Here is a 27501-nt window from a genome sequence, read left to right as displayed (position 1 = left end):
CATCATATTAATAATTGCATTCATTGCTCTTTTCACATTCACCTTTGCATTCATTGCTCTTTTTCACATTCGCCTTTGCATTCATTGCTCTTTTTCACATTCGCCTTTGCGTTCATTGTTTTAAAGCATTCACATGCAAAGCGTTTAAAATTAAATACCATAATAGTAATTATTGAGAGACTTACGCATTGTGTAATTATTTATGATTGATCTATTTCTCCAATACCTAATCTCTACTTCCTACCTCTATTAAACTCCATATTTTTTTGCTCTCTAACTATTGTTTCATAGTTAGGCAAACCCTACGGCACAATGGTAATTTGTGAGCCTCTCATGTGGGAGGTCTTGGGTTTGAATCTACCCTCGCATAATATATAATAATAATTAATTCCAACAAATAATAATAAATAATCCAGGCTTTGGTTGTTCATGGATTAAAAAAACAAAAAAAACTATTGTTTCATAGTTACCATTTATTCATTTAGATCAGGGAAACTTTTTGTACTTTTCTTTTTCTTTTTAAAAAGAGTTCCCATTTTTTAACATATTTTTTACTCTAGCATATCATGTTGTATTTTGCCTTTATTTATTTAAATATATTATGTAAACAAGAAAGATAATTTTAACTCCTTATTTTAATTGTTTATTTATTTATATTAGAATATGAAATTATATCTATAATGTTTTTGTTGTATTTGTACTATATAAATTTTTATGATATATATTCTACTTATTTACATGAATTTTCTATATATGTGGGCCAATTTGGATTTCCAACTCTACTCTATTAGAATTGTATAAATTCAAGATTCATAAAATGAATACAAATATCATTTGTAAATTTCTTCTATGAAGAGTTTATGCCATTTTCTTGGTCAAAGAAGGTTGGCTCAAATATACAATGACCATTCCCAACTCTACTCTACCAATGAGATACAAAAATATAATTTAATGACAAAATTGTAGAATCATTTCAATACATCATTTTTTGTATTTGTTACAACTATTAATTAAAAAAAAGAATACATCAAATTTGTCTTCATAACATACTTAAAATAATGTACTACATTAAAAATAAAAATAAATGATGTGCAATTATTTATTAACGATAATAAAGAAAAAGATAAAACTCTCCTAAAAATAGGTACCCACACTAAGATGATCAATAATATGATGGTCTTCTAGTCTTGTGTCTCTTTATTACCCACCCTTCATAAGGCATCTCGACCAGCGCTCTTGTATTTCAAACCAATTTAAATTAAAAAAACCCGGCGCAGTTCCCGTCAACAAAAATCTACCTAATCATGCAATCTGTCCAATGTTGCGCGACCTGTTATTCATCGTTAAGACGTCCAATTTCATCCATTCTTATCTCTATTCATCTCCAGAAGCCCATCTTATTGTGACACATCATACAAACGTGTTCTTTTTGTGTTCGATTAGCTTTTACTCTCTTTCTTCTTTTTAACAATCTTTAAACAGACAGAAAAAGATAAAAGGAGAAGAAATTATGGCAGACCTGTTCCTGCCGTTGCTCCCTTTTGGCTATGTACTCACTTAACTCAGTTTCCGACATCCCCTAATTCCCTGGTTATGTCACCAAAATCAGCCACCTCTGAAACTTCATTGAAGGCATCTTTAAATGCCCGAAACTCTGACAATTTCCTTTCTTTTGCATTTACTCAATCATTTGGTACTAGGTGCTACGTACTCTTTCAATCATGGCATCTTGCTCATCATGCCACAATCTCAGTGAAATTGGAGCTCAGTGCCAAAGAATAATATCATCTGCATCCGCAAAACTGTTTGATGTATTCATTAACCACCGGGGCCCCGACGTAAAAGAAACCCTGGCCCTTGAACTGTACTATTCTCTCCGCGAGTTGGGGCACAATATATTTCTTGACTGTTATGAGATTGAACGGGGAGATTCATTTGATTCTGCCATAGAGAATGCCATCTACTCTGCTTCAATTCATATTGCCATCTTTTCCAAAGGGTATGCAAAGTCCTCTTGGTGTTTAGATGAGCTGGTTCTCATGTTAAAGACTAAGGCTAAAATTATCCCTATATTTTATGATGTGACACCTTCAGACCTTCGTTACATAGAAAAGGGAGTTTACTCTGATGCATTTGTTGAACATGAAAAGAAAGGCAGGTACTTGAACCTGCTTGAAGTGTGGGAGAAAGCTCTCTACTCTGTTTCATTCATGTATGGCTACGAATTCAGCAAACATAATTAGTAAGACTTCTTTCATGCACTTTCCATTAGACCTTATATTGATAGTATACTTTTGATCAATAATGTGCCTTCAAAACAGACTGCCTCCATAATCTTTAATGTGCTGTTGATTCTCCTATTTGCCCCACTTCTTTTTATGGGGTCTTTTTTTTTTTTTTTTTCCCTTTAATCAAAACATCTTTCTAATCAAAGTTGATTTTTCCATTAAAATTTTTCGAACTCCATTTGTTACTTCAAAATCCTTGTTTACCTTAGTCAGAAGATCTTTCTAATCAATGTCTTTCTTCCCTATTTATTCTGAATTTTCAGTGATCCGATTAAGCTGTGTAAAAATGTGGTGTCAGCTGTACATAAAAAGCTCCAAAAGATAAAGTCTCTAGACGTTGTAGAAAATCCAGTGGGGCTTGATGAGCTTGCAGAAGACTTTGAAAGGTGCTGCATGCAGAAGACTGATAAATCAGTTCAGATCATTGGTATCTTTGGGATGGGGGGAGCTGGAAAGACAACTTTGGCCAAAGAAATATTTAACCGCAAGCAATGCGAATATGATGGGTCATGTTTTCTGTTTGATGTGCGAGAAGCCTCTGTCAACAATGAATTGCCTGCTTTGCAAAGTAGGCTTCTAAAAGATATCACCTGCCTTCAGGATACACCACAATTTCATAGCACAGATGAAGGAAAGAGCTATCTCAAGTCTCATCTTCGAAGGGTTAATTCTTCACGCTTTCTTATTGTTCTAGATGATGTTGATCACAAGGACCAGTTGGATGCTCTATTGGTTAGAAATGTTCTCAATTCTGAAAGTTTGGTAATTGTCACAACACGTGATGATAGGGTGTTAGTACGTGCCGGAATTAACTTTCGCTACAGGATGAAAGAAATGAGTCGAGAGCATAGCAGAGAGCTCTTCTGCTGGAATGCATTTCACCAATCATATGCTGCTAGTGCTTACGAGGATTTGGTCGAAAGGTTTGTGAACGTGTGTGGAGGTTTACCTCTCTCTTTACAGGTCTTAGGCGGCCATGTTTTTGGTAGTTCTGACCGCCATTATTGGCAGTTAGTATTGAATGAAGCTCGTAAGTCACTGCCCGAGGACATCAAAAGGAGGGTCAAAATAAGCTTCGATGCATTGAACAGTGAGCAAAAGCAGATCTTTGTGGACATCGCTTGTTTCTTTATTGGCAAACCCATAAGTATGGCAATCAGAATATGGGAATCCTATGGATGGAGTGCTGAGCTCGCACTTCAAACCTTAAAGGACAAATGCCTCGTCGAAATGGTGTGGTGTTATTCCAAGGAATTTGATGACAAGGAGCTTTCTTTCAGAATGCACGACCATCTTCGTGATTTGGGGAGAGAACTGGCGGGTGAGTTCAGTCCACATCGCCTGTGGCGCCCTCAACATCTGAAACCTTTGGTCTGTTTCTTCCTCCTTGAGATTTCTGACATGAAATTACGGAAATCATTTGCAATATTTTTCAGTTATTTGATATCCTTCTTCGAATTGCAGAAAGATTTGACCTTCACCTGTGTATACAGGAATCGAAGCAGTTCAAAAACATCCTCACTGAAACAACTGGCAGATGTCTCCTCTCAATGTTTGACTGGTCTTTCGGTGCCCAAATTACATGCTTTTTAGGGAATATGGATGATTCTGCTGAGGCGCCGATTGCTTTGATATGGCTTCAGCTTGACCTGTCTTGGAGCGTACACACAAGCATTCCCTCATGGGTTCCTCTGCAGAATTTGGAGTGTTTAAGAATAGTTGATGGGCGTCTAAAAAGATTGTGGCAGAACGACACAGAGGTATTTTTTATTATCCTTCTTGGAATGTCAGGTCTTCATAAATGGTACTCAATGTGAGTTTTGGGAAATTGTTATTGTCACAATTGTTCATGATTGACAAATAACCATTTGAAATGTATTGGGTCCAAATTTCAGGTGCCCTATCAGTTGAAGGAGTTAGTGCTTTATGGTACATCGTCGGCTGAGTGTACAAACTCATTAGAAATGTTAACTAATTTAGAAAAGCTAACCATAAGAAGACTTGATAATGACGGACTAAAGGGGAGGTCATTATTAAAATCCCTTAGAAATCTCACTCGCCTTAGGAGTTTGGTTTTGACCCAATTGCCATTATGGGGAGAAGTGACTTTGAATAGCAGTGGGGTGTCAACTGTAAAGTCTCCCATGAGTAACCTAGAAAATATAGAAATCAGTGAAGTAAAACATATGTGGAAGGTTTCAATTAGTGGAGATCATTGTCCAACCCTTGAATGTCTTCGCATGCAATCCATGGAAAATTTATTTGTAGTTGATCTATCTGTGGTAAGAACACTGCGTTATCTTGAGTTAAAGTCTTGTACACAATTAAGGGAGGTATCAGGGATATGTGATCTGGAAAATCTTGTAATATTGAACATACATAAATGTCCAAAGCTGATCCAGTTGCCAAGTCTTGCACATCTTAGTTTCTTAGAGAGGATAACTATTGATGGATGCGAGAGGCTGCAAAATTTAGAAGGTATTGATGAGCTGAAAGGATTGAAATATCTACATCTTTCATCTCTAGGTCGTGACGTAATAGCAAATTACATGTGTAAGTTGCAGGTAATGAAAATTTGTCTATTACAAGATTTATGTTTGTCATTTTGATGGAAGTGAGGATTTATCTGCTATGGACCTCGTGTTTAGTTATTTCTCTGTCAAAATATTGACTATAACTAATATCTAATGCACATAATCTCAAATTTTTGTGCATTAGTGTTGTTATGAACGTCTGTTGAAGGACTGAAATCTGTTTTTTTAAATTTTATTCAGAGATTGCCGTCAGAATTCACAAGTATTACTGGCAGAGCAGCAAAGGAAGCCTCGTTGACTTTGACAGAAAATTTATTTCGTGACCTGATTAATGATGTAGGAGGCGAAATCAATATCATTGAAAATGCCATGCCTGAAGCATCACTGCAAACAGTTGAACACTTGTGGAACACGATCATTTTATGTGCTGTAGTGCAAAGTAATTACGGGGAAACTATACATATTCCTCTTTCAGCTTCTGATTCAACAGAAAGTTATATTGGAGTGGGAGAATGGATAGTTACGTTTGTAGTTACTGCCATCTTGGATTGGATTCCATGTATGTCATTTGCTGGGAAACTAAAGAAGGGGTGTCTGGTAATGGTGAATAATGGTGAGGAAGGGAATGCCTTATGTATATTGAAAAGAATTATTAGTCGATTATATGATTGCTAGTTTTCTTTTGCAGTATCCATTTTCAAATCATATTGAGAAGTGACAAATATTGAAGGATGGTTTTGCAATCAAAATATAAAATAAGCATGGATCAATTTCTCTATTGAGAATGAGGCTCCTGGACTTCTTTAATATTTCTGTAACACAGAATCACAGTTCATTTCACCTTCTTTTATTCTTTGTAAATACTAAATTTTGTATGTTTGGAGGTAGAAACCTTGCCTGCCAACCCATTCTTCAGCACTTCCCAATAAGCATTACCAGATTATGTATCAGTGCTTTCCTAGTGACCAATGATGGCACCAATGCCTACTCCCTTCCAGGCCTTGACAGAGACACCTGATGAAATTCATATCCCAAGCCTCCAGTTTTCATCAGCCCTTGCTCTTTGTAGATTTTCTTTCCCACCACAAGGCTATTTGGATTGGATTTTTAACATTGTTACCCCAGAATGTGTTTCCAGCATAATTTGAGCCATCCCGGAAACTTGGAAACTTCTAGAAACCTGTCCCCTGGCTGGCCATAAAATTAATGCTTGAGTTTTGATAATGTGTTTGACTTCAATTCTCATGTGAACTCTCAATTTAAACTATTTAACACAAGCATTATATGTTAAGGTTCCATAATGTATATAAGCATCTTTATCCATGTTTTCATATTAATATTTAAAATTTCTCTATATATTAAAATTTTTGCCTATTTTTTATATAGCTGTTCCCACTGCTGTCTACCTCTCTGGGAAGAGAAATCCGCCCCAGAAACCCATTTCCCCTTCCCCTTGTTTCGGAGACTTGGGGTAACATAGTTTTTTAACCACTTTTATTGGTGATGGGCTGCTTCAATTTGTTTATAGTGTTTTAGTTCCTTTATTTTGATTAATGATATCAAGTTTCTATAGACTATAATAGATTTGATTATGTTGGAGTTTCACATCAATGGTTTGGATCACACTACATGATCCATTAGAATAACACAGAGCTAAAGGTGAAGATAATATTATTAGCAGATCAAAACAAGCTGAAAAGAGAGAGGGCTGAGGGGGAAGGTTGTGCATGGTTTGAGGAACAAGGATATACTTTTGGAAAATAAAATAAATGCCAAAACATATGGCAAGGCATGATGTAATATCCTCCCCTGATTTGAACTTTGACTTGTAGAAATTTAACTTAAGGAATATTGTCAAACACTTTGTATGCAAACTCATAAAGCTGATTTCCTCAATAAATTGCTTTCCAATGAGTAGATTTACAAACAACTATAAAGTGACATTAAAATGCATAATACACATCATAACATTTTCACAAACACTTGGCACACATTCAACAATATATGAAAAATCTGGAAACTCTTTCAATCTGCTGATAAAGGGTGATTTTAAAATGTAGATGTGCACTTACAGCTGCCTTAAAGGCTGCAACAACTATTCAGACTTGTATTCAACAATTATTATGCAAAGTATCAAAATTTGACAGAAGAAACCTGGAATTAGTTGCCGTAGTATTTTGCAGGTGTAGTCGGCCAGCCCTCCAAACTTCTAATCAAGCGGAAAAACAAGTAAACTTGATACCAACACTGTTCATGCCGTACTGTAGCAAAATACTGTTCATGCCGACTGTAGCAAAATACTGTTCATGCGGCACTATAGCAATAACTAACTTCAGATCTGCACCTCAAACCCTTGTAAATTTCTTTATGCAAATGCCCCAAATGAAACCCAGTGTGTTTCCTGAAGTGAAAACACCCTTGATCCTCCTGACTGTGTCTTCCAACAGCGAAGAGAATGCTAGCAAAGAGGGATTCCGTCCTCCAAGCTCGATAATCAGATATCCAGCAACATAACATTAATCTTCATCCAAGCATACAAAAAGAAAGCTCTTCCATTTCTTTTATAGTGTTCTCACAAGAGCTCAATCCTTCGTTTTCTCAATGTGAGATAAAACATAACTCCCTTTATGTACCTTATGTCTCCAATGTGTTATAAAAATAAAGGGAACTCTTTTAATTTAAATATTTTTCACAAACTATAGTCTATGCATTAATAAAGTTAAATATTTAAATTTAACTTTATAAAATGGCTTTATCAATGCATAACAAATCTTATCAATGATAAATAAGTCTTCCTGTCGATTTTAAACAATTACCATCGACATACCACTGTGACTGAATGTCCGGCCATGTCCAAGATGACTTACTATAAATAGTAAGTATGCCCAAAGTTGCCTCAGAACCCCTCAGAAAGACCTGCAACTGAAACTGTCTAGGCCAAATGGCCTCTAAGCCCCTTTAATGTCCTAGTTAGCCTACGGGACTGTGGGGAAATAGGCTAACGACAACATCATGCTATGAATGCTAGAAAGGGGACATTACACATGAGCAACCACTAGACTTTTTTAAAGCTTCCCTAGGATGCTCACTTCCTAGATTTTTCTCAACCACTTGTGTTGGTGTTGATCTACTTTCATTTTGTTTTTAGTAGTTTATTTCCTTTATTCTTCTTTCCTAGGATGCTCTCTTCCCAGAACTCTTAAACACTTGTGCTGGTGTTGAGCTGCGTCATTTTGTTTCTAGTGCTTTAGTTCCTTTCTTCCTAGGATGTTTTCATTGTAAAACTTCCTATTATCTCTCTTCCTTTATTTGTAGAATTTGCTACTGTATGTGCCATCTTCTTACAGTGCTTTATTCCTAGAACTTTCTTAACCAATGTTGCATTGCCTCATTTCATTTTATTTCCTGTGGTTTAGTTTTTTTATGTTCCTTTCCTAGGACGTTCTCATTCTAGAACTTTCTACTTATGCACACATAAGTCCCATTGACCTAACTTTAGTTACTACTAAAAATTAGTATACTTTTGTAAGTACCCATCAAACCTTTTACTCAACGTTGGTGCAGACCATGAACTTCTGACCAAAGCTTTGGCTTTAATCCATTCCCTAATGATGGGATAGCAAGAGCCATACGCCAAAACCCTATTAAACTATGCAGTTGATCCCAAACAAATAGTCTAATACAAAGCTTCCTCATATTGACATGATCAACATACCTATGTGGTTTTTGACAACCACAACAAATGCGTGTAATATAAATTTAATTCTTCAATGAGAGCTTCAACTTATAACTTTATCATTGAGAAATGTTGTAACAGCCGGTTTCTTACTAACTAATTTCCATTATTAAACTAACCAGTTCTATTTCATATTCACATGACAAAGGTTTTTCCATTAACGGTTTAAACTATAATTAAATCCAAATTGCATTACTAATCTATCAAGAATTACATCATTAACATTAACTGATAAATTACTTGTTCAGAAGAAAAATAAATTCTTGTCTAATTCTATGATATTACTGATTTGAAATGAAGGAACAACGCAGTTAACTACTTTCTAATCTTAACATCTATCTTTAAAGAAAATGACTAATAACTTGAAAAGAAATACTAACTTGCAAATTTGATAAGAGCATTCAGATTTGTGTAAGGCTTCCTTAATAGATTGTCTAAGCTTTGGCTTTGGTGAGAGGAGAAGCATTAACATTGGCTTAACTTCCCAGCCGCAGACCTTTTTACTTATCCCCACAAGTTATAATTTAATAGAACGAACCTCCCTACCCCAAGGTCGGGCTTGGGATGTTTATTGATCCAGCCATTAGAGTATTCAAGTGGGTTGAGGTCCCAACAATTATCCGACGGATTAACTGAAGCTTCTGGACAACAACAAGATCAATTATTCTGGCAAGTCTGCCTAATTTTCCACCCTGGCCAAGGATTTTCGAAATGTGGGTTTATAGCCTGATCTCCACCTCTCCGCTTGACAACTTATTTCAAAAGTGGAACTTGCATGAGCTATTATATTAGTTTATTTAGGTGTGAATGTATTGGTTTATGATTTTATTCTTGTTTTTCTCTTTAACAGGTTCATTTACACCTCACCATAATTAGGCCATCAGGTCGGTGACTCCTTGGTGCCTTTCAATTAACCTCTGCTGATATACTTTGCACCTTTCCACCATGTTCTGGCTTTCAGCCTGGTGTACTCCTTCGTGCTCTTGTTTAAGGTCTATTATCATTTATCAATCATTAAAACACATAACAAAAATGAAATTCGAGTTGACAAAATCTTTAAGGTTGATTTAGTTTAAGCATATGGTTTTAGACTTAAAGATATGATAGCCGACTGATCTCAGAAGGTCATACTGATTTAAACAGATGTCTTGGTTGACTTTTACTCACTATCATGCAATACAATTGATGAGAGACAGAAATAAAAAGTAAAGAAAACTTATTCTCAATTTGTAGCACCTACAGTATACTGGCACGCATATTTTATGAGGAAGAACATATATGTCTGCTATAAATTTGATCACCATGCATTATCAAATATTATGAAATGAAAAACGATTTCATTGATTACTACTTTGAAACCTTACATCACTGAGATGTTTTGATATTTGGAAAAACTCCAAATCGTAGCAGACTTATCCAGCCGTGTGCAAGGTTTAAGAATTTGGCTTAGGCCAGAATTCACCCAAGACCAAGGAACTCGAACACAAGCACAACAGTAGACCAAAGAGAGAGTATGATTAGAATGATGATATATTCATTCAATATGTCATATTTGCCATATCAAGAGTACACTAGGAGTGCTTATATATAAAGGCCTCAGGAGAGCTTCAAGAATGCATAGAAGTTAGCATCATGATAAATCATACAACCAGGCACATGTCCACCAGATATGGGTTATCCTCCATTAAGCACGGAAGTAAGTGCGATGATGTGAGGATAAGCCTACAATGGTGTAGCACGCAAATTAGTGGTGTAGACAACATGTGCTAAATTATGAGTGCGAATAATTGTGTTGTCTACATGATAACTCAGTGAATGATGCAAACTCCAGTGTTGTAGACACCATAGTTGGAAAACTCGCCGAGTTTCCTAGCTCAGCGAGTTTTTCACCAGTTAACTCGCCGATTCAAAAACTCGGCGGACTGGTAAAAACTCGCCGAATACTCGGCGAGTAATCGCAAAAAACTCGCGATTTTCTGGTGAGTTTTTCACCCGCGGCATGTGACGGATTAAAGCAGCAGTGAATGTGTTTTTTTCTCATTTTTTCTTGTATTTGGATTGTTTAGAGCCTTGAGGAGTGAAGAGAAGAAGGTTTGGAGGCATTCTTGGCTGATTGCAAGTGATTCAAGGCGGATTTGAGTGGATTGTAGAGGATTCTAACAGATTTTAGAAGACAAATTTCTTTCTAGGTATGTTCATCTTATCATAGTTTGAAAACTTTTTATAGTTTTATAACAAATGTTCTTTTGTTTTTGTTGTTGTTAACTTGTTTGTAAATGTTTTCAAATCATTTAAAATCATTTTGAATCATTTTGATTTGAAACCCTAGCTTCTAAGGATATGGTTGAAGTTTGTTGTTTGCTAAGGATATGGTTGAAGTTTGAAGTTTGAAACTTTGAATCATTTGAAACCCTAGCTTCTAAGTTCTAACTTTGTTTATTCATTTTTCTATATATTTATGTGTAGGGCAGCGGTCAACCATTAAAAAAATGACAAACCCGCAAGAAGAGTGGCCACAAACACCATGCCCATCTGGATATATAGGCACTCGGCCTAAAAATGCAAGAGATAAGGCATGGCGGTATGCCTATGAAGCTCCAAATCCAAATGATATTGGGAAGGTGATATGCATTCCCTATGAGAGAATTATTTCTGGAGGCATAAACTGCCTCAAATACCACCTTGCAGGCATAAAGAAACATGACTCAAATCCTTGTCTCAAGGTAACTGATGAAGAAAAATGATTCATCCATGCCCTACTTGCAGCTGCTGAAGAGAAAAAATTGAATAGGGAGAGGGAAAAATTAGCTATGAGGGCAGCCATAGCTGAATCAGAAGGAGCTCCTTTTGATATGCAAGAGGAAGAAGAAGCACTTGAGAACATACCAGGATCTCTTCGTGGCCCACGGATCCGCAAACAAAATTTCTCATTTACTGGTTCCACTTCTTCTACATCTCCTACTTCTTCATCATCACCATTCGGATCCCCATCAGGGATAGGTTGTTATTTTGTGCCCAGGAACACACCTGGAGCACATCCATCATTAGAGAGCATTGCATGGTTTAAGGAGGTGCATGAGCAAACTGATATTGCAGCAGCTGATTTTTGGTTTTTCAACAATATCTCAATGAATGCCGCTGATAGTCCCTATTGGGTCAATATGGTGAATGCAATGACAATATCAGGCAAAGGGTACAAGCCGCCTAATCGCAAGGATATGAGTGGAAGGTTAGTATTTTACTATTTAGTAATTGTAAATAATTGTGATTCACTTTAGTTCATTATTATATTTTAAATCTTAATTGTTATAACTTATTTCCTAATTTTTTACTAACACTTACACTTTATTTAATATTACACCTCAATTTTGTAGGTTGCTTGACAAAGCGGTTGGTAGGGCAACATTGTTGATAGAAGACCAAAAGAAAGAGTGGAAGAAGTATGGCTGCACCATTTTATCTGATGGGTGGACAGATGGAAGAAGTAGAACCATTATTAACTTCTTGATTGCTTGCAAAGATGATGTGGTGTTTTGGAAATTTGTCGATGCCTCCAACAAAGTGAAAAATGCAGCCACATTGGCTTTAATGTTGGAGAATGTTGTCATGGAGGTGGGAATAGAGAATGTGGTGCAAATAATTACAGATAATGCAACAGCATATGTGGCAGCAGGTAGATTTAATTTTTTATATTTGAATCAATATGAATTATGAATGTAATGCTATGGAATCTGGATAATGGTATTATTCAATTTAGATTTGATGTAATTTGTAAATATTAAATATGGAAAGTTTGTTATTGATTATTGATTTTTTGCTAATCTTTTAGGTAGAATCCTCCAAGAGAGGCATCCCACACTTTTTTGGTCACCTTGTGCAGCACACGTCCTTGACCTTCTTTTGGAGGACATAGAAAAACTTGATTGGGTGAGTCCAATTGTGGAAGATGCTAGGCGAGTCACGAAATATATCTATAATCACCCATGGGTTCTCAGTTTGATGAGAAAAGCCACTAAAGGCAAAGATTTGATGAGACCTGCTATGACAAGGTTTGCAACGGTCTTCTTGATGTTGCAAAGTATTCTTGACCACATATTGGCTTTGAAGCAAATGTTTGTGTGTGCTGATTGGGTTGCTTCACCTTACGCAAAGAAGCCCGAAGGAGAGGCTGTGGCACGAATAGTGTTTGATGATAGCTATTTTGCAAAGGCTAAGGAGATTGTGAAGGTAACTTCATTATATTTTTAGTGTATTCAAGTTTCATTATCAATTCATAACTTACTATGTTATTAACTAATTTGTATTTTTCAAATTTCAAATGTAGATGTCTCTGCCCTTGGTTCTAGTCTTGCGCACATGTGATTGGCAGCAATCCCCAATGGGAGGTCTTTATGAGGCCATGGATAGGGCGAAAGAGGTTGTTAGAAGTTACTATCACGGGGATAGTCTCAAATTTGACCCCATTTGGGAAATAATTGATAGGAGGTGGAACAATATGCTCCACCAACCTATTCATGCAGCAGGCTACTTCCTCAATCCCAAATTCAAGTACTATGATAATTGATTGTCTTTGAAGTTGGGATTTTAATAAGTCTTTATTTTACTTTACTTTTTAAGGTTGTGTAGTAAGATTTGATATCATTTTCTATTTGTTTTAGGGCTGATGATTCCTACTCAGATCCTAATGGAGAGGTCATGGAAGGTCTCTCTAAATGCATTGAGAGAATGATATCAAGTGAAGAGGAGAGAGACCTTATTGTGACCGAACAACAAATCTATGTGGAATCAAGGGGTCCTTTGTTCTCTTCTATGCTAGCAAAGAGAGCAAGATCTACTCAAGCACTAGGTAAAGCGTCAAACTTAAAATTTTTTGCTAATTGATAAGTTGTGCTTCTGATTTTTTTTTTTATTGCTTTATAACTTTTTTAATTTTGTTTTGCAAATGCTTGGTGGGCAAGTTGGGGTGGCAATACCCCCAATTTAAGGAAATTTGCTCTCAGAGTCCTATCCCAACCTTGTAGCTCATCCCATTGTGAGCGCAATTGGAGCTTATTTGAGTCCATCCATACAAAGAAAAGAAACAGATTGACTCAAAAACGGCTTAATGACCTTGTTTATGTGCACTATAATCTTAAGTTGCACATAAAAAAGGCACAGCTCTTAGAACTACCTGGTCCGCTTGATCTAGATGAGATAGATCCTTATTCTGATTGGACAGCATAGAAGCCAAGTCCATTGTTTACGCTAGATGAGATAGCTGATTTGGAGAGGCAGGCCATGGAGGGGGAGGCTAACGCTGATTTTCAGTTCACTATGGATGACATTGAGGATGAGGATGAGGATGATGATGATTCAGGCGAGGATCAGGCATTACCATTAGGAGGAGATGCATCCTCTTCTAGGACGCCGAGCCAGTCAGTAGGGACGTCGAGCGAGGGGGCACAGTCACAGAGTTCACAGTCACGCAGCTCACGCCCTATCCCAGTGCGGGGCACTTCTTCTAGGACTAGACCCCCTCGCTTTCCTGCTAGTGCAAGTGGAAAGAGGAAAATGTGATTGACATTGTCAAATTGTATTGATGTATTTAGACTTTTAGTATTTACTTCTAGTTTGACAGATTGAAACTATTTAGTAATTTACTATTTTGCTTCCTACCATGAGCATTCTGCATGAGAATGCAATTTTGTACGCATTATACATTTATATATATCTAAACTTCGTTCCTTTTTTTTGTACTGTCTTTAATTAACTTATTAAATGCATCTTCTCATTAAATTTTGCAAAATAAATGTATTTTTAATTCAATTTCAACGGTTTTTTAGGTTCCCGAGTTTTTTTTTTAAATCGCCGAGTTTTTCCTGATTAAACTTTTGGGGGGCTTGGCGAGTTTTCCAACTATGGTAGACACCATGTACATAATTAGAGTTGTGTACTTCTGTGTTGTCAACATGACAACTCATGAGAGTACACAAACTCCTAAGTGTCTCACAAAAATAAATAATAAAATAATGCAAAATAATTAAATAATGCATTAACTTAAGTAAACTTAAGTAAGTGTAAATAGTAGATACTTATTTACACCAACACCCCCCTTTAAGTGCAACTTAGGAGAATGCCCTTAAGCTTACGAATCTAAAATGAAGTGCATAATGGGTTTCGGCTACTAGGCCATGTTAGGTACCCATGTACATAATGATATGCAATCTCTCATAGAGCGGAGAAAGAGGAAAACTCTCATGGGAAAAACCCTCCCCCAAAAAGAGAGATAAAACGATGTATGGATTGATGGAGTAATCAAGTCCCCCCTATTACATCATACATCCAATATATACATAAGAGAATGATGAGAAGAGGAAGAGAGACAGGATAGGCTCCCCCCCCGTCCCCCACAAGAAGAATGCCTGCCAGTGACTACTCCAATGAAGAAGTTGATCTAAGACTGCAGAATGGTGTTCCTTCCCTTAGGAAGAAATAATGCTAAAGGTACAAATGACATGCTTCCGTTGTGTGTGGAAAGAATCCCATAGATAAGTGATGTCTCTGAAACCTACTCATCTGGCTGAAGACCCTGTCTCAAAGAACTATCTGTCTCTGCAACTCATGAAGAACCCTTCTGCAACTGCTAATCATAATTATCCACAATCACTTCAACCTATAATGATTGATCATGTAGAGAATGAACGAGAGAGTCGAATGGAGCCCTCGTGACAACTGAAGAAGAAGCTATTGCATCAAGAAGAAGAGGTAGATCATCAATACTGTCCCCCAAATCTATCACTGAAGCTGGACCTGGAAGACTGGATGTACCCTGCTGTGCTGGACCTATCACTGTGGCTATGTATGCATGTGGACTGAACTGATGTAGTGACCTCTCATGGCAATTGTTGATAGAACCCCACGTGTCTGAATTTGTTGAAACACTATCGCTAGTGTCACTATCAGTTTCCACTCTGTATGATGTGCGGAGAGGATTAGAGGACAAGCTGGGTGAACTTTCCTCAAAGTGTACATCCTTCACCACAAAAATCTAATGGGTCTCGGGATCCAGAAGTCTGTATGCCTTCACATTGTCTTCATAACCAATGAAAGTACAAGGCCGAGGTGACTATGCCTTGCATCCCCTGGAAGATCTGTTTGCCCATGCAGGACAACTAAAGACTCTGAAGTGTGTCACAATAGGTTTTCTGCCGCACCATGCCTCAAAAGGAGTTTTTCCATCTAAGGCTGGATGAGGAAATTGATCAAGAATGTGAGTGGCACTACTGATTGCTTCGACTTCTAATGATGGATCTGGAGACTTGGCTTGTATCATGCAACTTGCCATAGAGTTAAGAGTTCAGATCCTCAATGCTGCAACATCTGTCTTATACGGACTGAATGCTGGCAGAGTCCGAAGATCAATGTCCTCAAGTATGCAAAAGTCTATAAGTCTTCTATTCACATACATGCTTCCATTGTCCATTGAGAGAACTTTGATGGCTTTCTTGGATTCCTTTTCTACATGAGTCTTGAAGGCTAGAAACTTGTCCAACACTTAATTCTTACTATGAAGAAAATAGACCCAAGTGTATCTTGAAAAGTCATCAACGAAGGTACGTATACAGCAACCTTGGCTGAATGCAAAAGGACCTGCTAATACCATGTGAACCATCTGGAGAACACATGGTGCTCTTGAAGACTTTCCTTTCTGTAACTTCCCCTCTGGATGCATATCCACTGAATCTATTGAACATTCATCCTTAGAAAAGTTGATTTGGGGTAGACCTTTGACCATTCTATTTGTGCAAAGTTGTTGAAGGTAGCGGAAGTCAAGATGACCAAACCACTGATGCCATAATTGCATTTGAGAATTTGATTGTGATAACAAGGCCTTTGAAGGAGACTTGGGCACAAAAAGGGAGAAAGAATACAATCTTTTGTTATGGTTCACTTTCCCCACTGCAACCAATGAGTCATCTTTTAGACTGTGCACCTTTATTGAGTCTAGAAGGAACTCAACTCTATGTCCATCTTTGAGGTGAGTGATTTGGTAGATTGATAGGAGATTTGAACTTAGGTTTGGAACATAGAGAACATCTTGAAACTCTCCATTTTCCATCTCCATGTTTCCTTTTCCTTCAATTTCCATTTTTCTATCATCTCCCATGAAGATGTGCGGTACCTTTGACTACTTCATTGAAGAAAAATCCTCCTTTAAAGAACCCATATGATATGAGGCACCTGAGTCAAATATCCATTCCTTTGAAGAATTTGAATTCGCCATGAGTGCTTGCCTTTTGCCCTTGGAATCTGAAGAAGACCCTTTATCCTTATAAGCATTAGGCAATGGAACAGTATGTTTCTTCATGATGTTGGTCAACTCATCAATCTTTTTAAAATAACACTCATGCTCTTCATGACTCGATTTCTTGCAATAGGTACACTTTTTCTTCTCCTTATTGTTGTGCCCCTTCTTATTGGAGTTCAAGGACTTGCCTTGTTGATTGGATTGTGGTGTTCGCATCCTCTAATTTATTCTTCCACTTCTTCTTCTTACCCTTTCATTTATTTGAAGACTATCTAGCTGAATTTTGAGAACCCTCATTGTTGGCCAACAATGCTTTAGAATTAGGTGATTTGAGAATCCCCATTGATTTCAATTTCTTTTCTTCAGTATCCAACAGATCAACATATTCATCAAAAGTGACTTTCTTATAGGCAAACCCTAAGGTAGTCTTAGAGGTGTTAAAATAAGATACAAATGAGGAATACTCTGATGGCAGCTTGTTATGAATGAGATAGATCAACTTGTCATCTTTGATAGAACTCCCACGATCGGTAAGCTTTGTCCTTAGTTCATTCACCTTGATGATGAAATCTTGTATAGAATCATGACTTAGGATCTAAGGAGACAAGCTCATCTCCAATTTTGAAAACATCCTCTTCAGACACTTTACCATAAAGGTTTTCGAGGGTATCCCAAGCTTTCTTGGATGTAGAACACTTTTAATTTGATATATGATCTTGTCATCAACCCCCAAACATATATCACCTAACCTGCTGGTTTAGGAAAAGTACCATCTACATATTGTGAAACTCCATTATGCATTAAGTGATACCACATTTGATGGACCATGTAGCATAGTTATGAGGAGTTAATTTAGAAAACTTAAAATTGCCAATAACGTAGAAAATGAAGAAAAAGTGCAGAAAAGAGAGAACACAATACCAAGAACACCCTCGTTTTCCACTAAATCAAGGAACCCCCCCAAAAGAGATGCTTTTGGCACTTTATCAGGAGTGCGATTACAATGGCCACTTGCCAATTTTGGCCTTCGTGGACTTTTGATTTTTCTTGTTACAACCTCTTAATGGATTACAAATTTGGAACTTTACAATGTGCTACAATTCTGAAGCAATACAAAGCCAAGAAAGACCCTATTACTGAAAGTGACACTTTTGTCCACACAACACTACAATTTGACTGCAGATCTGGAAAGTAGACGAAAAATAACACACTTTCAATTAAAACGTAACCTGTTTTCGACTCCAGATGTGCCCATACAGAGCGTTTGAAGTTGCAAAATTTAGGATTATGCAGGTACAGTCGCCAAAAAATGCATTTTTTGACAAATCCGTGCACCAAAACCAAGAAAATGTTGCACCACTGAAAAGTTTAGGAAATTCTACTCAATTAAAAAAAAAATACACCTGAGTTGGAGTCTAGATGACTGAGATATGGCCTCTCAAAGTTGGACTGCAAAATTAAAAATCAAACTGGAGAGGGGTTGCATCAGCAAAAGATGGGGTTAAATTTGACAGTCATACGGCCGTCATAGGAGTTTCAAGATTGGCCTAGAATGACTGTCAGATGGCTGTCAAATTTAGGGTTGTGAATTTGATGACATCCGCAACTCCAAGCCCAGTGACGACGTCAGCCGTAAGGATTTGTGCGGACCATATGGAACTATACAGATAGCACGGACAGGAGGCAAAAAATGACGTGGCACTGATGTGTTTGTCCAGTCATTGTTGATGTGGCGTCCAGCTAGATTCATTGACGTGGGCAATTAGCTGACTCGGCAGGATGATTTGGCAGATTCAATGTGTCAGTACTCTGTCCGCGTGTTCGCTGACTGTATTCGATGACAGGGCACGTGTCAATGCTGATTGGGTGCTACGTTGGCGCTGTTCATGGCATAGTTAGAAGCCGCGTGTGCTGATTTAGATTTGCCCATGTGGCACTGCGTAGGGCTGCCGGAACTTTAAACAACGACCGCGGTATGGATTTTGGGACCACCAGAAAATGATATGGCAGGGGCCGGATTAAATGCAGGTCGCGTTTTCGTTGCCGCTCAAATTTCCCAAATGTCATGCCAATTTTTCAACTTGCGGTGACCGGAGTATGCAATTTTGTCGTTAGTTTAAAGGGAATAGTCCTACATTCATGGGATTTTAAACCTTGCGGGTGTTTAAATGTTGAAACCCACGTTGGATTCACTAAAGCCAAGGGCGTCGGTGGGTGTGCGGAATATGCCGCTAGAGATGCGAGCCTCTTGCCTGAAGTGTGGGTCGGGATTTATGTGGCCGGCCCAATTTGATGAAATCCCGATTTAATAATGAAGCCTGCAGAATAAATAATTGCAGATGCCTGCTAGATTAAATAATACTCTGCGAATATTAAAAATTCCAAAATTGCAGAGCTGGGATCTGACAGCCCGGTTTTGCAAAAAAATTTATCTACAACTAGCTCGAAAGGGCAAAATAGTTTTGCAAAAAATAAAATCTGAAAATAATAATTGCAGAGATTAAAATTCAGATCTGAAAAAACAATTAAATAGATCTGAAAATGACCATAAATTTTTTTTTGCCTCACGATCAACTTTAGCCCAGTATGGGAAAATTTACAATCGATCTTCATCGAATCGACATTCCGGACGCAACGGTGAGGTCAAATCTAGCTCTAGACGCTCTCAATTTCTGCGGATGCTTCGGATTCGGGTCAAGGTGCTGAAGCATGAATGGTCTTGAACAGCTATGTGTAGAGAATCTCCCCAAGCTCTGATATCATGTAAGAATTTGGCTTAAGATAGAATTCACCCAAGACCAAGGAACACAAACACAAGCACAATAGTAGACCAAAAAGAGTATGATCAGAATATGATGATATATTCATTCAATATGTCATATCTGCCATATCAAGAGTACACTAGGAGTGCCTGTATATAAAGGCCTTAGGAGAGCTTCTAGAATGCATAGAAGTCAGCATTATGATAAGTCATACAACCAAGCACATGTCCACCAGATATGGGTTATCCTCTATTAAGCACGGAAGTAAGTGTGATGATGTGAGGATAAGCCTACAATGGTATAGCACGCAAATCAGTGGTGTAGACAACATATGCTAAATTATGAGTGCGATTAACTGTGTTGTCTACATGACAACTCAGTGAATGATGCAAACTCCAGTGTTGTAGACACCATGTGCATAATTAGAGTTGCGTACTTCTGCTCCTAAGTGTCTCACAAAAATAAATAATAAAATAATGCAAAATAATTAAATAATTCCTTAACCTAAGTAAACTTAAGTAAGTGTAAATAGTAAATACTTATTTACATCAACACAAGGTTAAATGTAATGACCCTTACTCAAAGGTCACTAAAAACTACTAACACTGAACTATGCAATTATGTCAAACACTTAGCATGTAGTCTGAACTGTGCAATGTAACATACTGAATATGTGCTAAGCAATTTCATCAAACACTTGGCAAGCAATCAACTACACTGCTGAGATATAAAATGCTGAAAAAAATATTTGTTAAATTATATATATATATATATATATATATATATATATATATATATATATAGGCACTGTTTGGGTATCATGGAGTAGGGTGGACCGTGGAATTATATATATATTGGCACTGTTTGGGTAGCATGGAGTAGGGTGGAATTGTATATACGCATTCAATTAAAATGTTGCTGCTCTTACAATCAATTACAACTTCAGATTACCAGTAATTTATGGTCTTCTACTAAATTAACGGTGCATTGTCATGACTGATTACAAAGGATTAAACATGCTTTTTGTGTCACTATCCAAGATATACCAATGTCCTATGCAGCTGGGTACAAACGGAGACAAAATTCATAGTCTTTCTTGTCACATGAACAACAATTGACATTTAGAAATGCATTTCGCATATACAGTAGTGACTTTATCCATTAAACTCTCATATACAACATATATTCAGATAATTGTAATTAAAAGAACCTGGGAATGATACAACAATGTTGTCTATATGCTGAAGATACAGTGATCAGGCTGCAACTTTAATCTATCCCAAATCCAACAATTGTACGGTCTGCAAGTACAGCCGTACCTGTACGGCCCTATTTGATTTTAGTATAAATTGTTTCCTTCTCCAAATGGTGCTAAATCAAGCATAGTCTGAATCGCCCAGGTCTTAGGAATGCAAAGAAATTGGCAACTTGAATTTCAAACTAGGTATGATGAATTTATGACTCCAAATATGCTCCCAATCTGATCTTTGAAAATGACCAGTTCTGCATCAGATTTGTGCATAAATATTGTCGCAGACTTTACAAAACCCTTCTAACAAATATGATGCAATCTTTTCACCAAAATGACTCCAGAGATGTTCACTTTCAACCCTAGTCTGAAAACTCAATGAAGCTGAACTTGAAATGCTTTTTTGAATTGTTTTTTCAGATCTGCTTTTTCGTATCTGCTTTTTTCGGACTTGCTTTTTCGATTCTGTGCTTTTCTACTTGCTTTTTTTTTTCGGATTTGCTTTTCCGCTTTGCTTTTTTGGCCTGCGTTTTTTTTCGGTTCTACTTTTTTCGAAGAAATCAAATCCTCAGGTAGTCTGAGTATACAAATTAAGCTCAACTTGAAATGGCTGAATACCACTTCCAAAGTGCAACCCTTCAGAAGGTCTTTCACTTCCTCAGTTATGCAATCTCTTGAGAGTTATTGTTCTCAAGGATTATGTTGAATATTTGTAGACCTGGATGGTGCCACAAATGCTCAAAGAGAATGTAGTTGAATTATCAAATCCCGTCCATGCAAAAGAGAGGCCAAGCCCTCTATATATTCACTTTTCTAAGAAGTTACTAAGAACTTCTAGAAGCATCCATTATAAAAACTCATTATAATGCACTTTTATAATTAAATAACTTTATAAAATAAAAAGTGCAACTCAACTTAAAATTATAACATGTAGGCCGCCTATCAAAAAGTAATGATAAAATAATATCTCCAAGAGCATAATAAGCCATCCAATCCTCAAATAAACGCCAGAATAACCCTCTCATCACAACCACCAGTCTACGAGAGTCCGTGATAGACTGATTTGGCACGCAAAACGATGTCAACCAAAATGGGGACATTACATTAAACTCACTCCTTCTACTGCGATTGTGTTGATTACTAGTTGGGACAATCTCGAATGCAAATGGCTTAAAGAACTGAAGGTAAATAATGGACGCCAAGACAAGAAAAATATGAATGCCGATCAAGCTTGATGGTTTTGTAAATCAAGATACGAGCCAGACCTTTTGGCTTCCATCCATTACAAGATCAAATATAAATTCTTTATTCAATCGGTTTAAAAAGAAATAAAGAAAAGGAGGAAAAATTAAAAAAGAAAGGAGATGAAGAGTTTAATTAAATAATTAATATTATTTATATTATCTTATTTTCTTGATTGAGATTATAGGTACGTAGTTGTAAGGTGGTATGATTAATGATTTTAATGTAATGATGCCACTTTATAATTATTTATCTATGATCTTAATTGAGAGAATAAAATAATATTAAAATGATATTATTATTTAATAATTTCTTAAAGGTAAGAACTTTGTTTATTTTTTATATTTATATTGTTTTTACTTATAGCTCATGTGGTTCCACCATAAAAATAAATTGCCAAATTCTAATAACCTTGCCAGGGCGGTTTTTAGGTCAGACCTGTCATTCCTGATGACTGAACCCTATGACCATCCCCTTCCGATGACCTTGTTTCCTAATGCTTCCCCTCTCTCTCTGGTCTTCATCCTGTGAACATTTAAACAACATTCTCGCTAGATAATCAATTCAAGTATCATAGTTTGTTAAATAAAATCATCAAGTGACCGTTAGGAATTTCATCATAATAACTGACTTATTCATCATGTATATACAACGGCTAGAATTAATTGACTCCATTTCACATGATCATAAATAAATTAACACAACAGCTAGATTTAACTAACTCAATTTCATATGAACATGAAGGAAACGGCTATAACTTAACATATTAAAACAACGGCTATAATTAACTGATTCGATTTCACATGAACATGAAGGAAATGGCTACAACTTAACATATTAAAACAATGGCTATAATTAACTGATTTGATTTCACATGAACATGAAGGAAACGGCTTTAGTTAACTGATACAAATTCACATGAAATAAATTGGGTTCAACGGCTATAATCAGTTGAAAATTTACAGGGCAAAAATTGGGATGTAACAAATGTATCCTGACATGTTCAGTAAGTTGGTGAACATGCTTTGCCAAAAACATAACAATACCCCTCAAGGGGAAAAAATGCATTATTTACAGAGAGGTCAAGTACTTCGGTTCCTCCTTGCAGAGGCAAAATACTAGATTCATGTTGTCATTTGTAGAGCAAGGTTGCTGATGTTCAGCAGAAAGTATGGCTTGCCTACCAACTTCCAGAATAAATCGTTTTGATAGGCACATGCAGAAGCCTAATTTTTTTTGTCTTGTCATTCCTTTTTACAAATTGTCCCTGATTTTTCTCTCCTATGTACTGGTTTTACTTTTAATCCCTTTCCAAGTTAATCTGCAATAGACATCAGATGATACAGGAGATGAGCTGCAGAAGAAAATATAGCATTTAGTTTTTTTGTCTTTTCCTTACACTTTCATCTAAGCTTTCCACAAGATGCACAAAAGTAGCCTCCCCATCACTGCGTGTTCCAGATCAGTGTTGGAGACTGAAGGTGAATTGTGAGATGCAAGAATTATCGAGTGCTTCTTGTTGTTAAGGCTCAATAGAATCTATATATAAAACATAATCAGTCCACATTTTCTCATAAATGGCTGGAAAATTACACTCAGAACAATCACATAGAAGCTATGACAGGTACTGCATCAAGATACCCTCAACTTGTGCAAATACACCATGATTTAGAGATCTACAAAGAAAATGCTCAAAAAAGATTATGCATGGGTATTTAATGCTTTCTTTGATGTGCTCTATGCTGATGCATGTTATTAAGGGAAAATTAAATGTCCTGTAACAGTTATAATACACAAGAATTCAAACAGCTATACAATACAAATCATAGTTTCAAAGCATGAAACTTGATAAACCCAATTTTTTCTTGGATTCAGAAACAAGGCGAAGCTAAGCAAATTAAAATAATACTTGTTGAGAAATGTAAATTTCATGCAAATTACAGTTACAAATCATTTGAAACAAATCTTCAGTGTTGGAGAAGTGTTGAATATTAAATTTAAATTCAGAAAGAATTTTACAAAACATTTGAAGCAAACCTGTAGAGTGTTGGAGAAGTATATTTTATTAAATTTAAATTAAGAAAGAATATAATGTCCTTTCATCTTTCATCTTGTCAATACAGAAACCAATAGTATGCTATGAGTCCAATGAGTATAGAAAATCATTGTCAAAAATCACAATTCCATGCAATTTAGAACTTATATTTCTCTTTCTCCCTATATAAATCCAACTAATGGTTGGGATCCTATGCACAATTGGTTGCACCTCCAACCTCAAACTAGAAGGTAATGATTCCTTCTTAGGATCACCACGATCCTTAAAAATTATGTTGTCCAGTCCAATTCCACTTGCTTGTACTTGTACTTCTGCTGCACCTTTCTCTCCTTGCCTCTCAAATTCTACAATCTTATCTTCTATAAACATAGGACCCCATCTAGGACAGTCCAGTCAATGCATGGATTAATGGCATTCAAGTCAATCATCTCATAACTATCTATACATTCTGTTGATTTCATTGAGGCAATTTTGTGTCAATTTGTTTCATTTCATATCAATGGTATCAAATGAGGTCCAACTGTACTCAAATTCAAATTGAAGATTTCAAAATTTTACAGCTCAATCTTGCCACCAACTTCAAAGAAAATATTCAAAATTTATAAAGTAACCTATAATTGCATATAATAAGTGAAAATTAAACAAAATTGTTCCCCAATGTTTGGGTAATAGAAGACCCTCCCCTTTGTATGCCACTTAGCAGCACTTCTTCGATAATTAGGTCCTTCAAGTTCCATCCTCCGTATAGATGTTGAAGGCATCGCTACGTTATCCCAAAAGTTGTTTGTGTGCGCACGTGTGCATGTGCATTTATGTGTGTGTGTGTGTGTGTGTGTGTGTGCATGTGCATGTGCAAATGTGTGTGAATGTGAGTGGGTGTGTAACTACCTAATTAGATATCTATCTAAGCAAGTTTAGCCTCTACTAGATGCATATAATGCAATAAATTAATTAACTAAATATAAAAGTGAAATAATGCACCAAAACCCCTGCCAAAAGCATAGCTCAAGAGGTAAGATGAATGTGTCTCAATGAATATGTTTTCATGTTAAATACCATGAGCACTATATGTCCCTCAACAAACTGGGAAGTGTAAAAACTTGTACAAGAGAAGCCTCCCCAAATAAAGAGACAAGAAGAGAGAGCTATAAGCCTGCTTTAAAAATGCGGTCTCATGTCAATGTCAGGTGCTTGATTATGAATGTTGATCTCTGTGTTGAGGTTAGGTAGTTGCAGGAGCTATCTACATTCTTATGTCGATGACATCAGCATCTTGGTTCTTCTCTTTCAAGCCGTGTTTTATTCGTTTCCTTGGAGACGGTCATTTATCAACAGAATTTGTCTCCTATCATGTTGGTTGGCTGAAAGGTATTTTACGACAGAGGCAGCAAAGAGTATTAACTGCTTTCAATTGAAGAGCCACATGTGTACATGGCTGCTAAGTCGGACAACTAATATATAACATCTCCATTATTGTAATTGATGATGTCCGTGGCTATTGTCAGCCTCTATGCTGAACTGTTCATACACGTCAGATTCCATCCTTTGATGTCATTCATTGACGTCACTAAGGAAAATGAAACGGCACATCTTGGGAACTTCTGTCAGGTCATGTACACGAGAATTAGAGATGTAGTGTCTTTCATTCTTGTCCTATGAAATTCTGAGTATGCAGGTTATGCAAATGTAGCGTGATTCTGATGGTCAAAAGCATCTGGTCATTCATTGGGTTTTGGTCATTAATGTTTGAGTCTATGACTTTACTTGGCTATTGAACCGATCATTTTTTGTGACTATTACTTTTAAAAGGAAGTGATTGTAATACTTCCCCTTGACTTACGAGTGTGGGTGATCATTCTGTAGCATTGGTTTGATGCTCTCTGTGATAGGTATTCTTGGAGGACGCATTTGTGTGTTTTACTACAAGTGTTGAAGCTGTAGCATTTGCTGTTGAATATTATTGTTTTGTAGAGCATATGATTATTTTCTTTTGGGGATAGTGTGAAGTTTGTTCATTATTATTTCTATGGCATTCATTCTGAGCGTTGTAGAAAGCTTATTATTTTGTAAAGGGAGTTCTATGAATTCTTTAGTGGTGTGAAAGCTCACGAGTTTGTGAGTTGTATTCTTGGACTATGTTATTATTATTCAATAAAGGATAAATTTTTGGTGTGGCTGGGTTTTTCCCTCAAGCAGAAGGGTTTTCCCAGGGTATCTCTAGTGTTCTTGTGCAATTCTAGTTCTAAAATTAACATGGTATCAGAGTGGGTTTAAGAACAGATCTAGAACCAAATTTATTTAAGCATTGAAGTATTCTTTTCTTCTCTTTTAGTTTGATTCTTTCAGGTTTCAAAATGGTAAATGGACTCAAGATTGAAGATAGCTGGATGGTGCATGGGATTTCACATCATTGAAATTCAAAGTTCTAATTGCAATAGAAGAAAATGATCTTCTGAGCTATGTGAATGAGGATGTGCCTGAGCTAAATAATAATGCCAAGGAATCTCAATGGAAGAAGAATAACATTATGGTAAAGAAGATAATGATTGATTTTGTAAAGGATCATCAGGTGCCTATTATATCCAAATTGAGTTCTGCTAAATAAATGTTTGGGATTCTTCAAAGCTTGTATGAATTCAATAATATCAGTAGAGCTCTGGCCTTGAGACGTCAACTATTCCATATAAATCAGCTAGAGAAGAATTGTTTATCTCCTTCTTCATGAAAATTACAAGATTGAAAAATCAACTTAATGACATTGGAGATTCAATTGAAGATAAAGACCTGGTAATGCTGGCCATGAATGGTCTTCCTCTTTCTTGGGAGTCTTTTATTTAAGGCATTAGTGGAAGGGATGAATTACCCAAGTTTGATTGTCTGAGAGATGACTGGATTGAAGAGGAAATCAGGTTAGAAGCAAGAGGAAATGGATGGAAATCTCATCATGAAGATGATCATGTTCTTGCTGTTCATACATTTAAATGGAAAGGAATAGAAGAGAGAAGAAAATTTCAAGAGGAGTAGAGATAGGAATTCAGATTCAACTCTTGAACTGAAGAAAAAGAAGTCTCTCTCTAGAATTCAATGTTTCAGATGTGACAAGTATGGTCACTTTGCCAGAGATTGTTTAGCAAGACCAAAACATCAAGTTGCTGTTGAAAATGTTGATGGTGCTTCGCCTCATAAGGATTCTAGTGTCAATTGGGTTTTTATTTTAGGTACCAAGATCAAGAAAGAACGATTTGGTGGATTAAACAATCAATGAGATAAGTATTTTATTAGCACAATATTCAAGTTATTGCATATTTAAAGACTTACTCTTTAATGCTGAATAGTTTAAGTTTAGC

General features: G+C 36.6%; 2 protein-coding genes across 4 annotated transcripts; both read left to right on the top strand.

Moving 5' to 3' along the window:
* Positions 1-1343: 1343 nt before the first annotated feature.
* Positions 1344-5607, top strand: LOC149545618 (disease resistance protein Roq1-like). Of its 3 annotated transcripts, none has more exons than XM_089790741.1 (5): positions 1344-2242; positions 2552-3659; positions 3782-4048; positions 4184-4766; positions 5063-5607. In XM_089790741.1, exons 1-5 carry the CDS (start codon positions 1722-1724, stop codon positions 5143-5145), a joined length of 2562 nt encoding a protein of 853 aa, XP_089646867.1. In that variant the 5' UTR covers positions 1344-1721; the 3' UTR covers positions 5146-5607. The 3 variants fall into 3 exon arrangements, with proteins under 3 accessions (XP_089646867.1, XP_089646865.1, XP_089646868.1); XM_089790739.1 differs by having other exon boundaries at positions 1346-2242; positions 4184-4852; XM_089790742.1 differs by lacking the exon at positions 4184-4766 and having other exon boundaries at positions 1348-2242.
* A 4825-nt stretch (positions 5608-10432) lies between these two features.
* LOC149545617 (uncharacterized) lies at positions 10433-19138 on the top strand. Its single transcript, XM_089793813.1, has 7 exons — positions 10433-11787; positions 11933-12231; positions 12388-12785; positions 12883-13106; positions 13217-13404; positions 18690-18753; positions 18874-19138. The coding sequence occupies exons 1-7, from the start codon at positions 11369-11371 to the stop codon at positions 19136-19138; spliced, it is 1857 nt and encodes a 618-aa protein (XP_089649939.1). The 5' UTR covers positions 10433-11368.
* Positions 19139-27501: the final 8363 nt, after the last annotated feature.

This window comes from Cupressus sempervirens, chromosome 7 (genome assembly GCF_028749045.1).
Source record: "Cupressus sempervirens isolate cs-2001-9-10 chromosome 7, ASM2874904v1, whole genome shotgun sequence".
In the NCBI taxonomy this organism is placed as follows: domain Eukaryota; kingdom Viridiplantae; phylum Streptophyta; class Pinopsida; order Cupressales; family Cupressaceae; genus Cupressus; species Cupressus sempervirens.
The sequence above is the reverse complement of the archived record's forward strand: the minus strand, read 5'-3'. Positions and strand labels throughout refer to the sequence as shown.

Excerpts from the sequence above, each read along its gene's own strand:
- LOC149545618 (XM_089790739.1), top strand. The coding sequence starts at position 1,722 with ATGGCATCTTGCTCATCATGCCACAATCTCAGTGAAATTGGAGCTCAG. Across the intron at positions 3,660-3,781 it reads CTCAACATCTGAAACCTTTG|GAATCGAAGCAGTTCAAAAA; the intron begins GTCTGTTTCTTC and ends CTGTGTATACAG. Across the intron at positions 4,853-5,062 it reads ATTACATGTGTAAGTTGCAG|AGATTGCCGTCAGAATTCAC; the intron begins GTAATGAAAATT and ends AATTTTATTCAG.
- LOC149545617 (XM_089793813.1), top strand. The coding sequence starts at position 11,369 with ATGAGGGCAGCCATAGCTGAATCAGAAGGAGCTCCTTTTGATATGCAA. Across the intron at positions 13,107-13,216 it reads TTCCTCAATCCCAAATTCAA|GGCTGATGATTCCTACTCAG; the intron begins GTACTATGATAA and ends TATTTGTTTTAG. Across the intron at positions 13,405-18,689 it reads AAGATCTACTCAAGCACTAG|GGCACGTGTCAATGCTGATT; the intron begins GTAAAGCGTCAA and ends ATTCGATGACAG.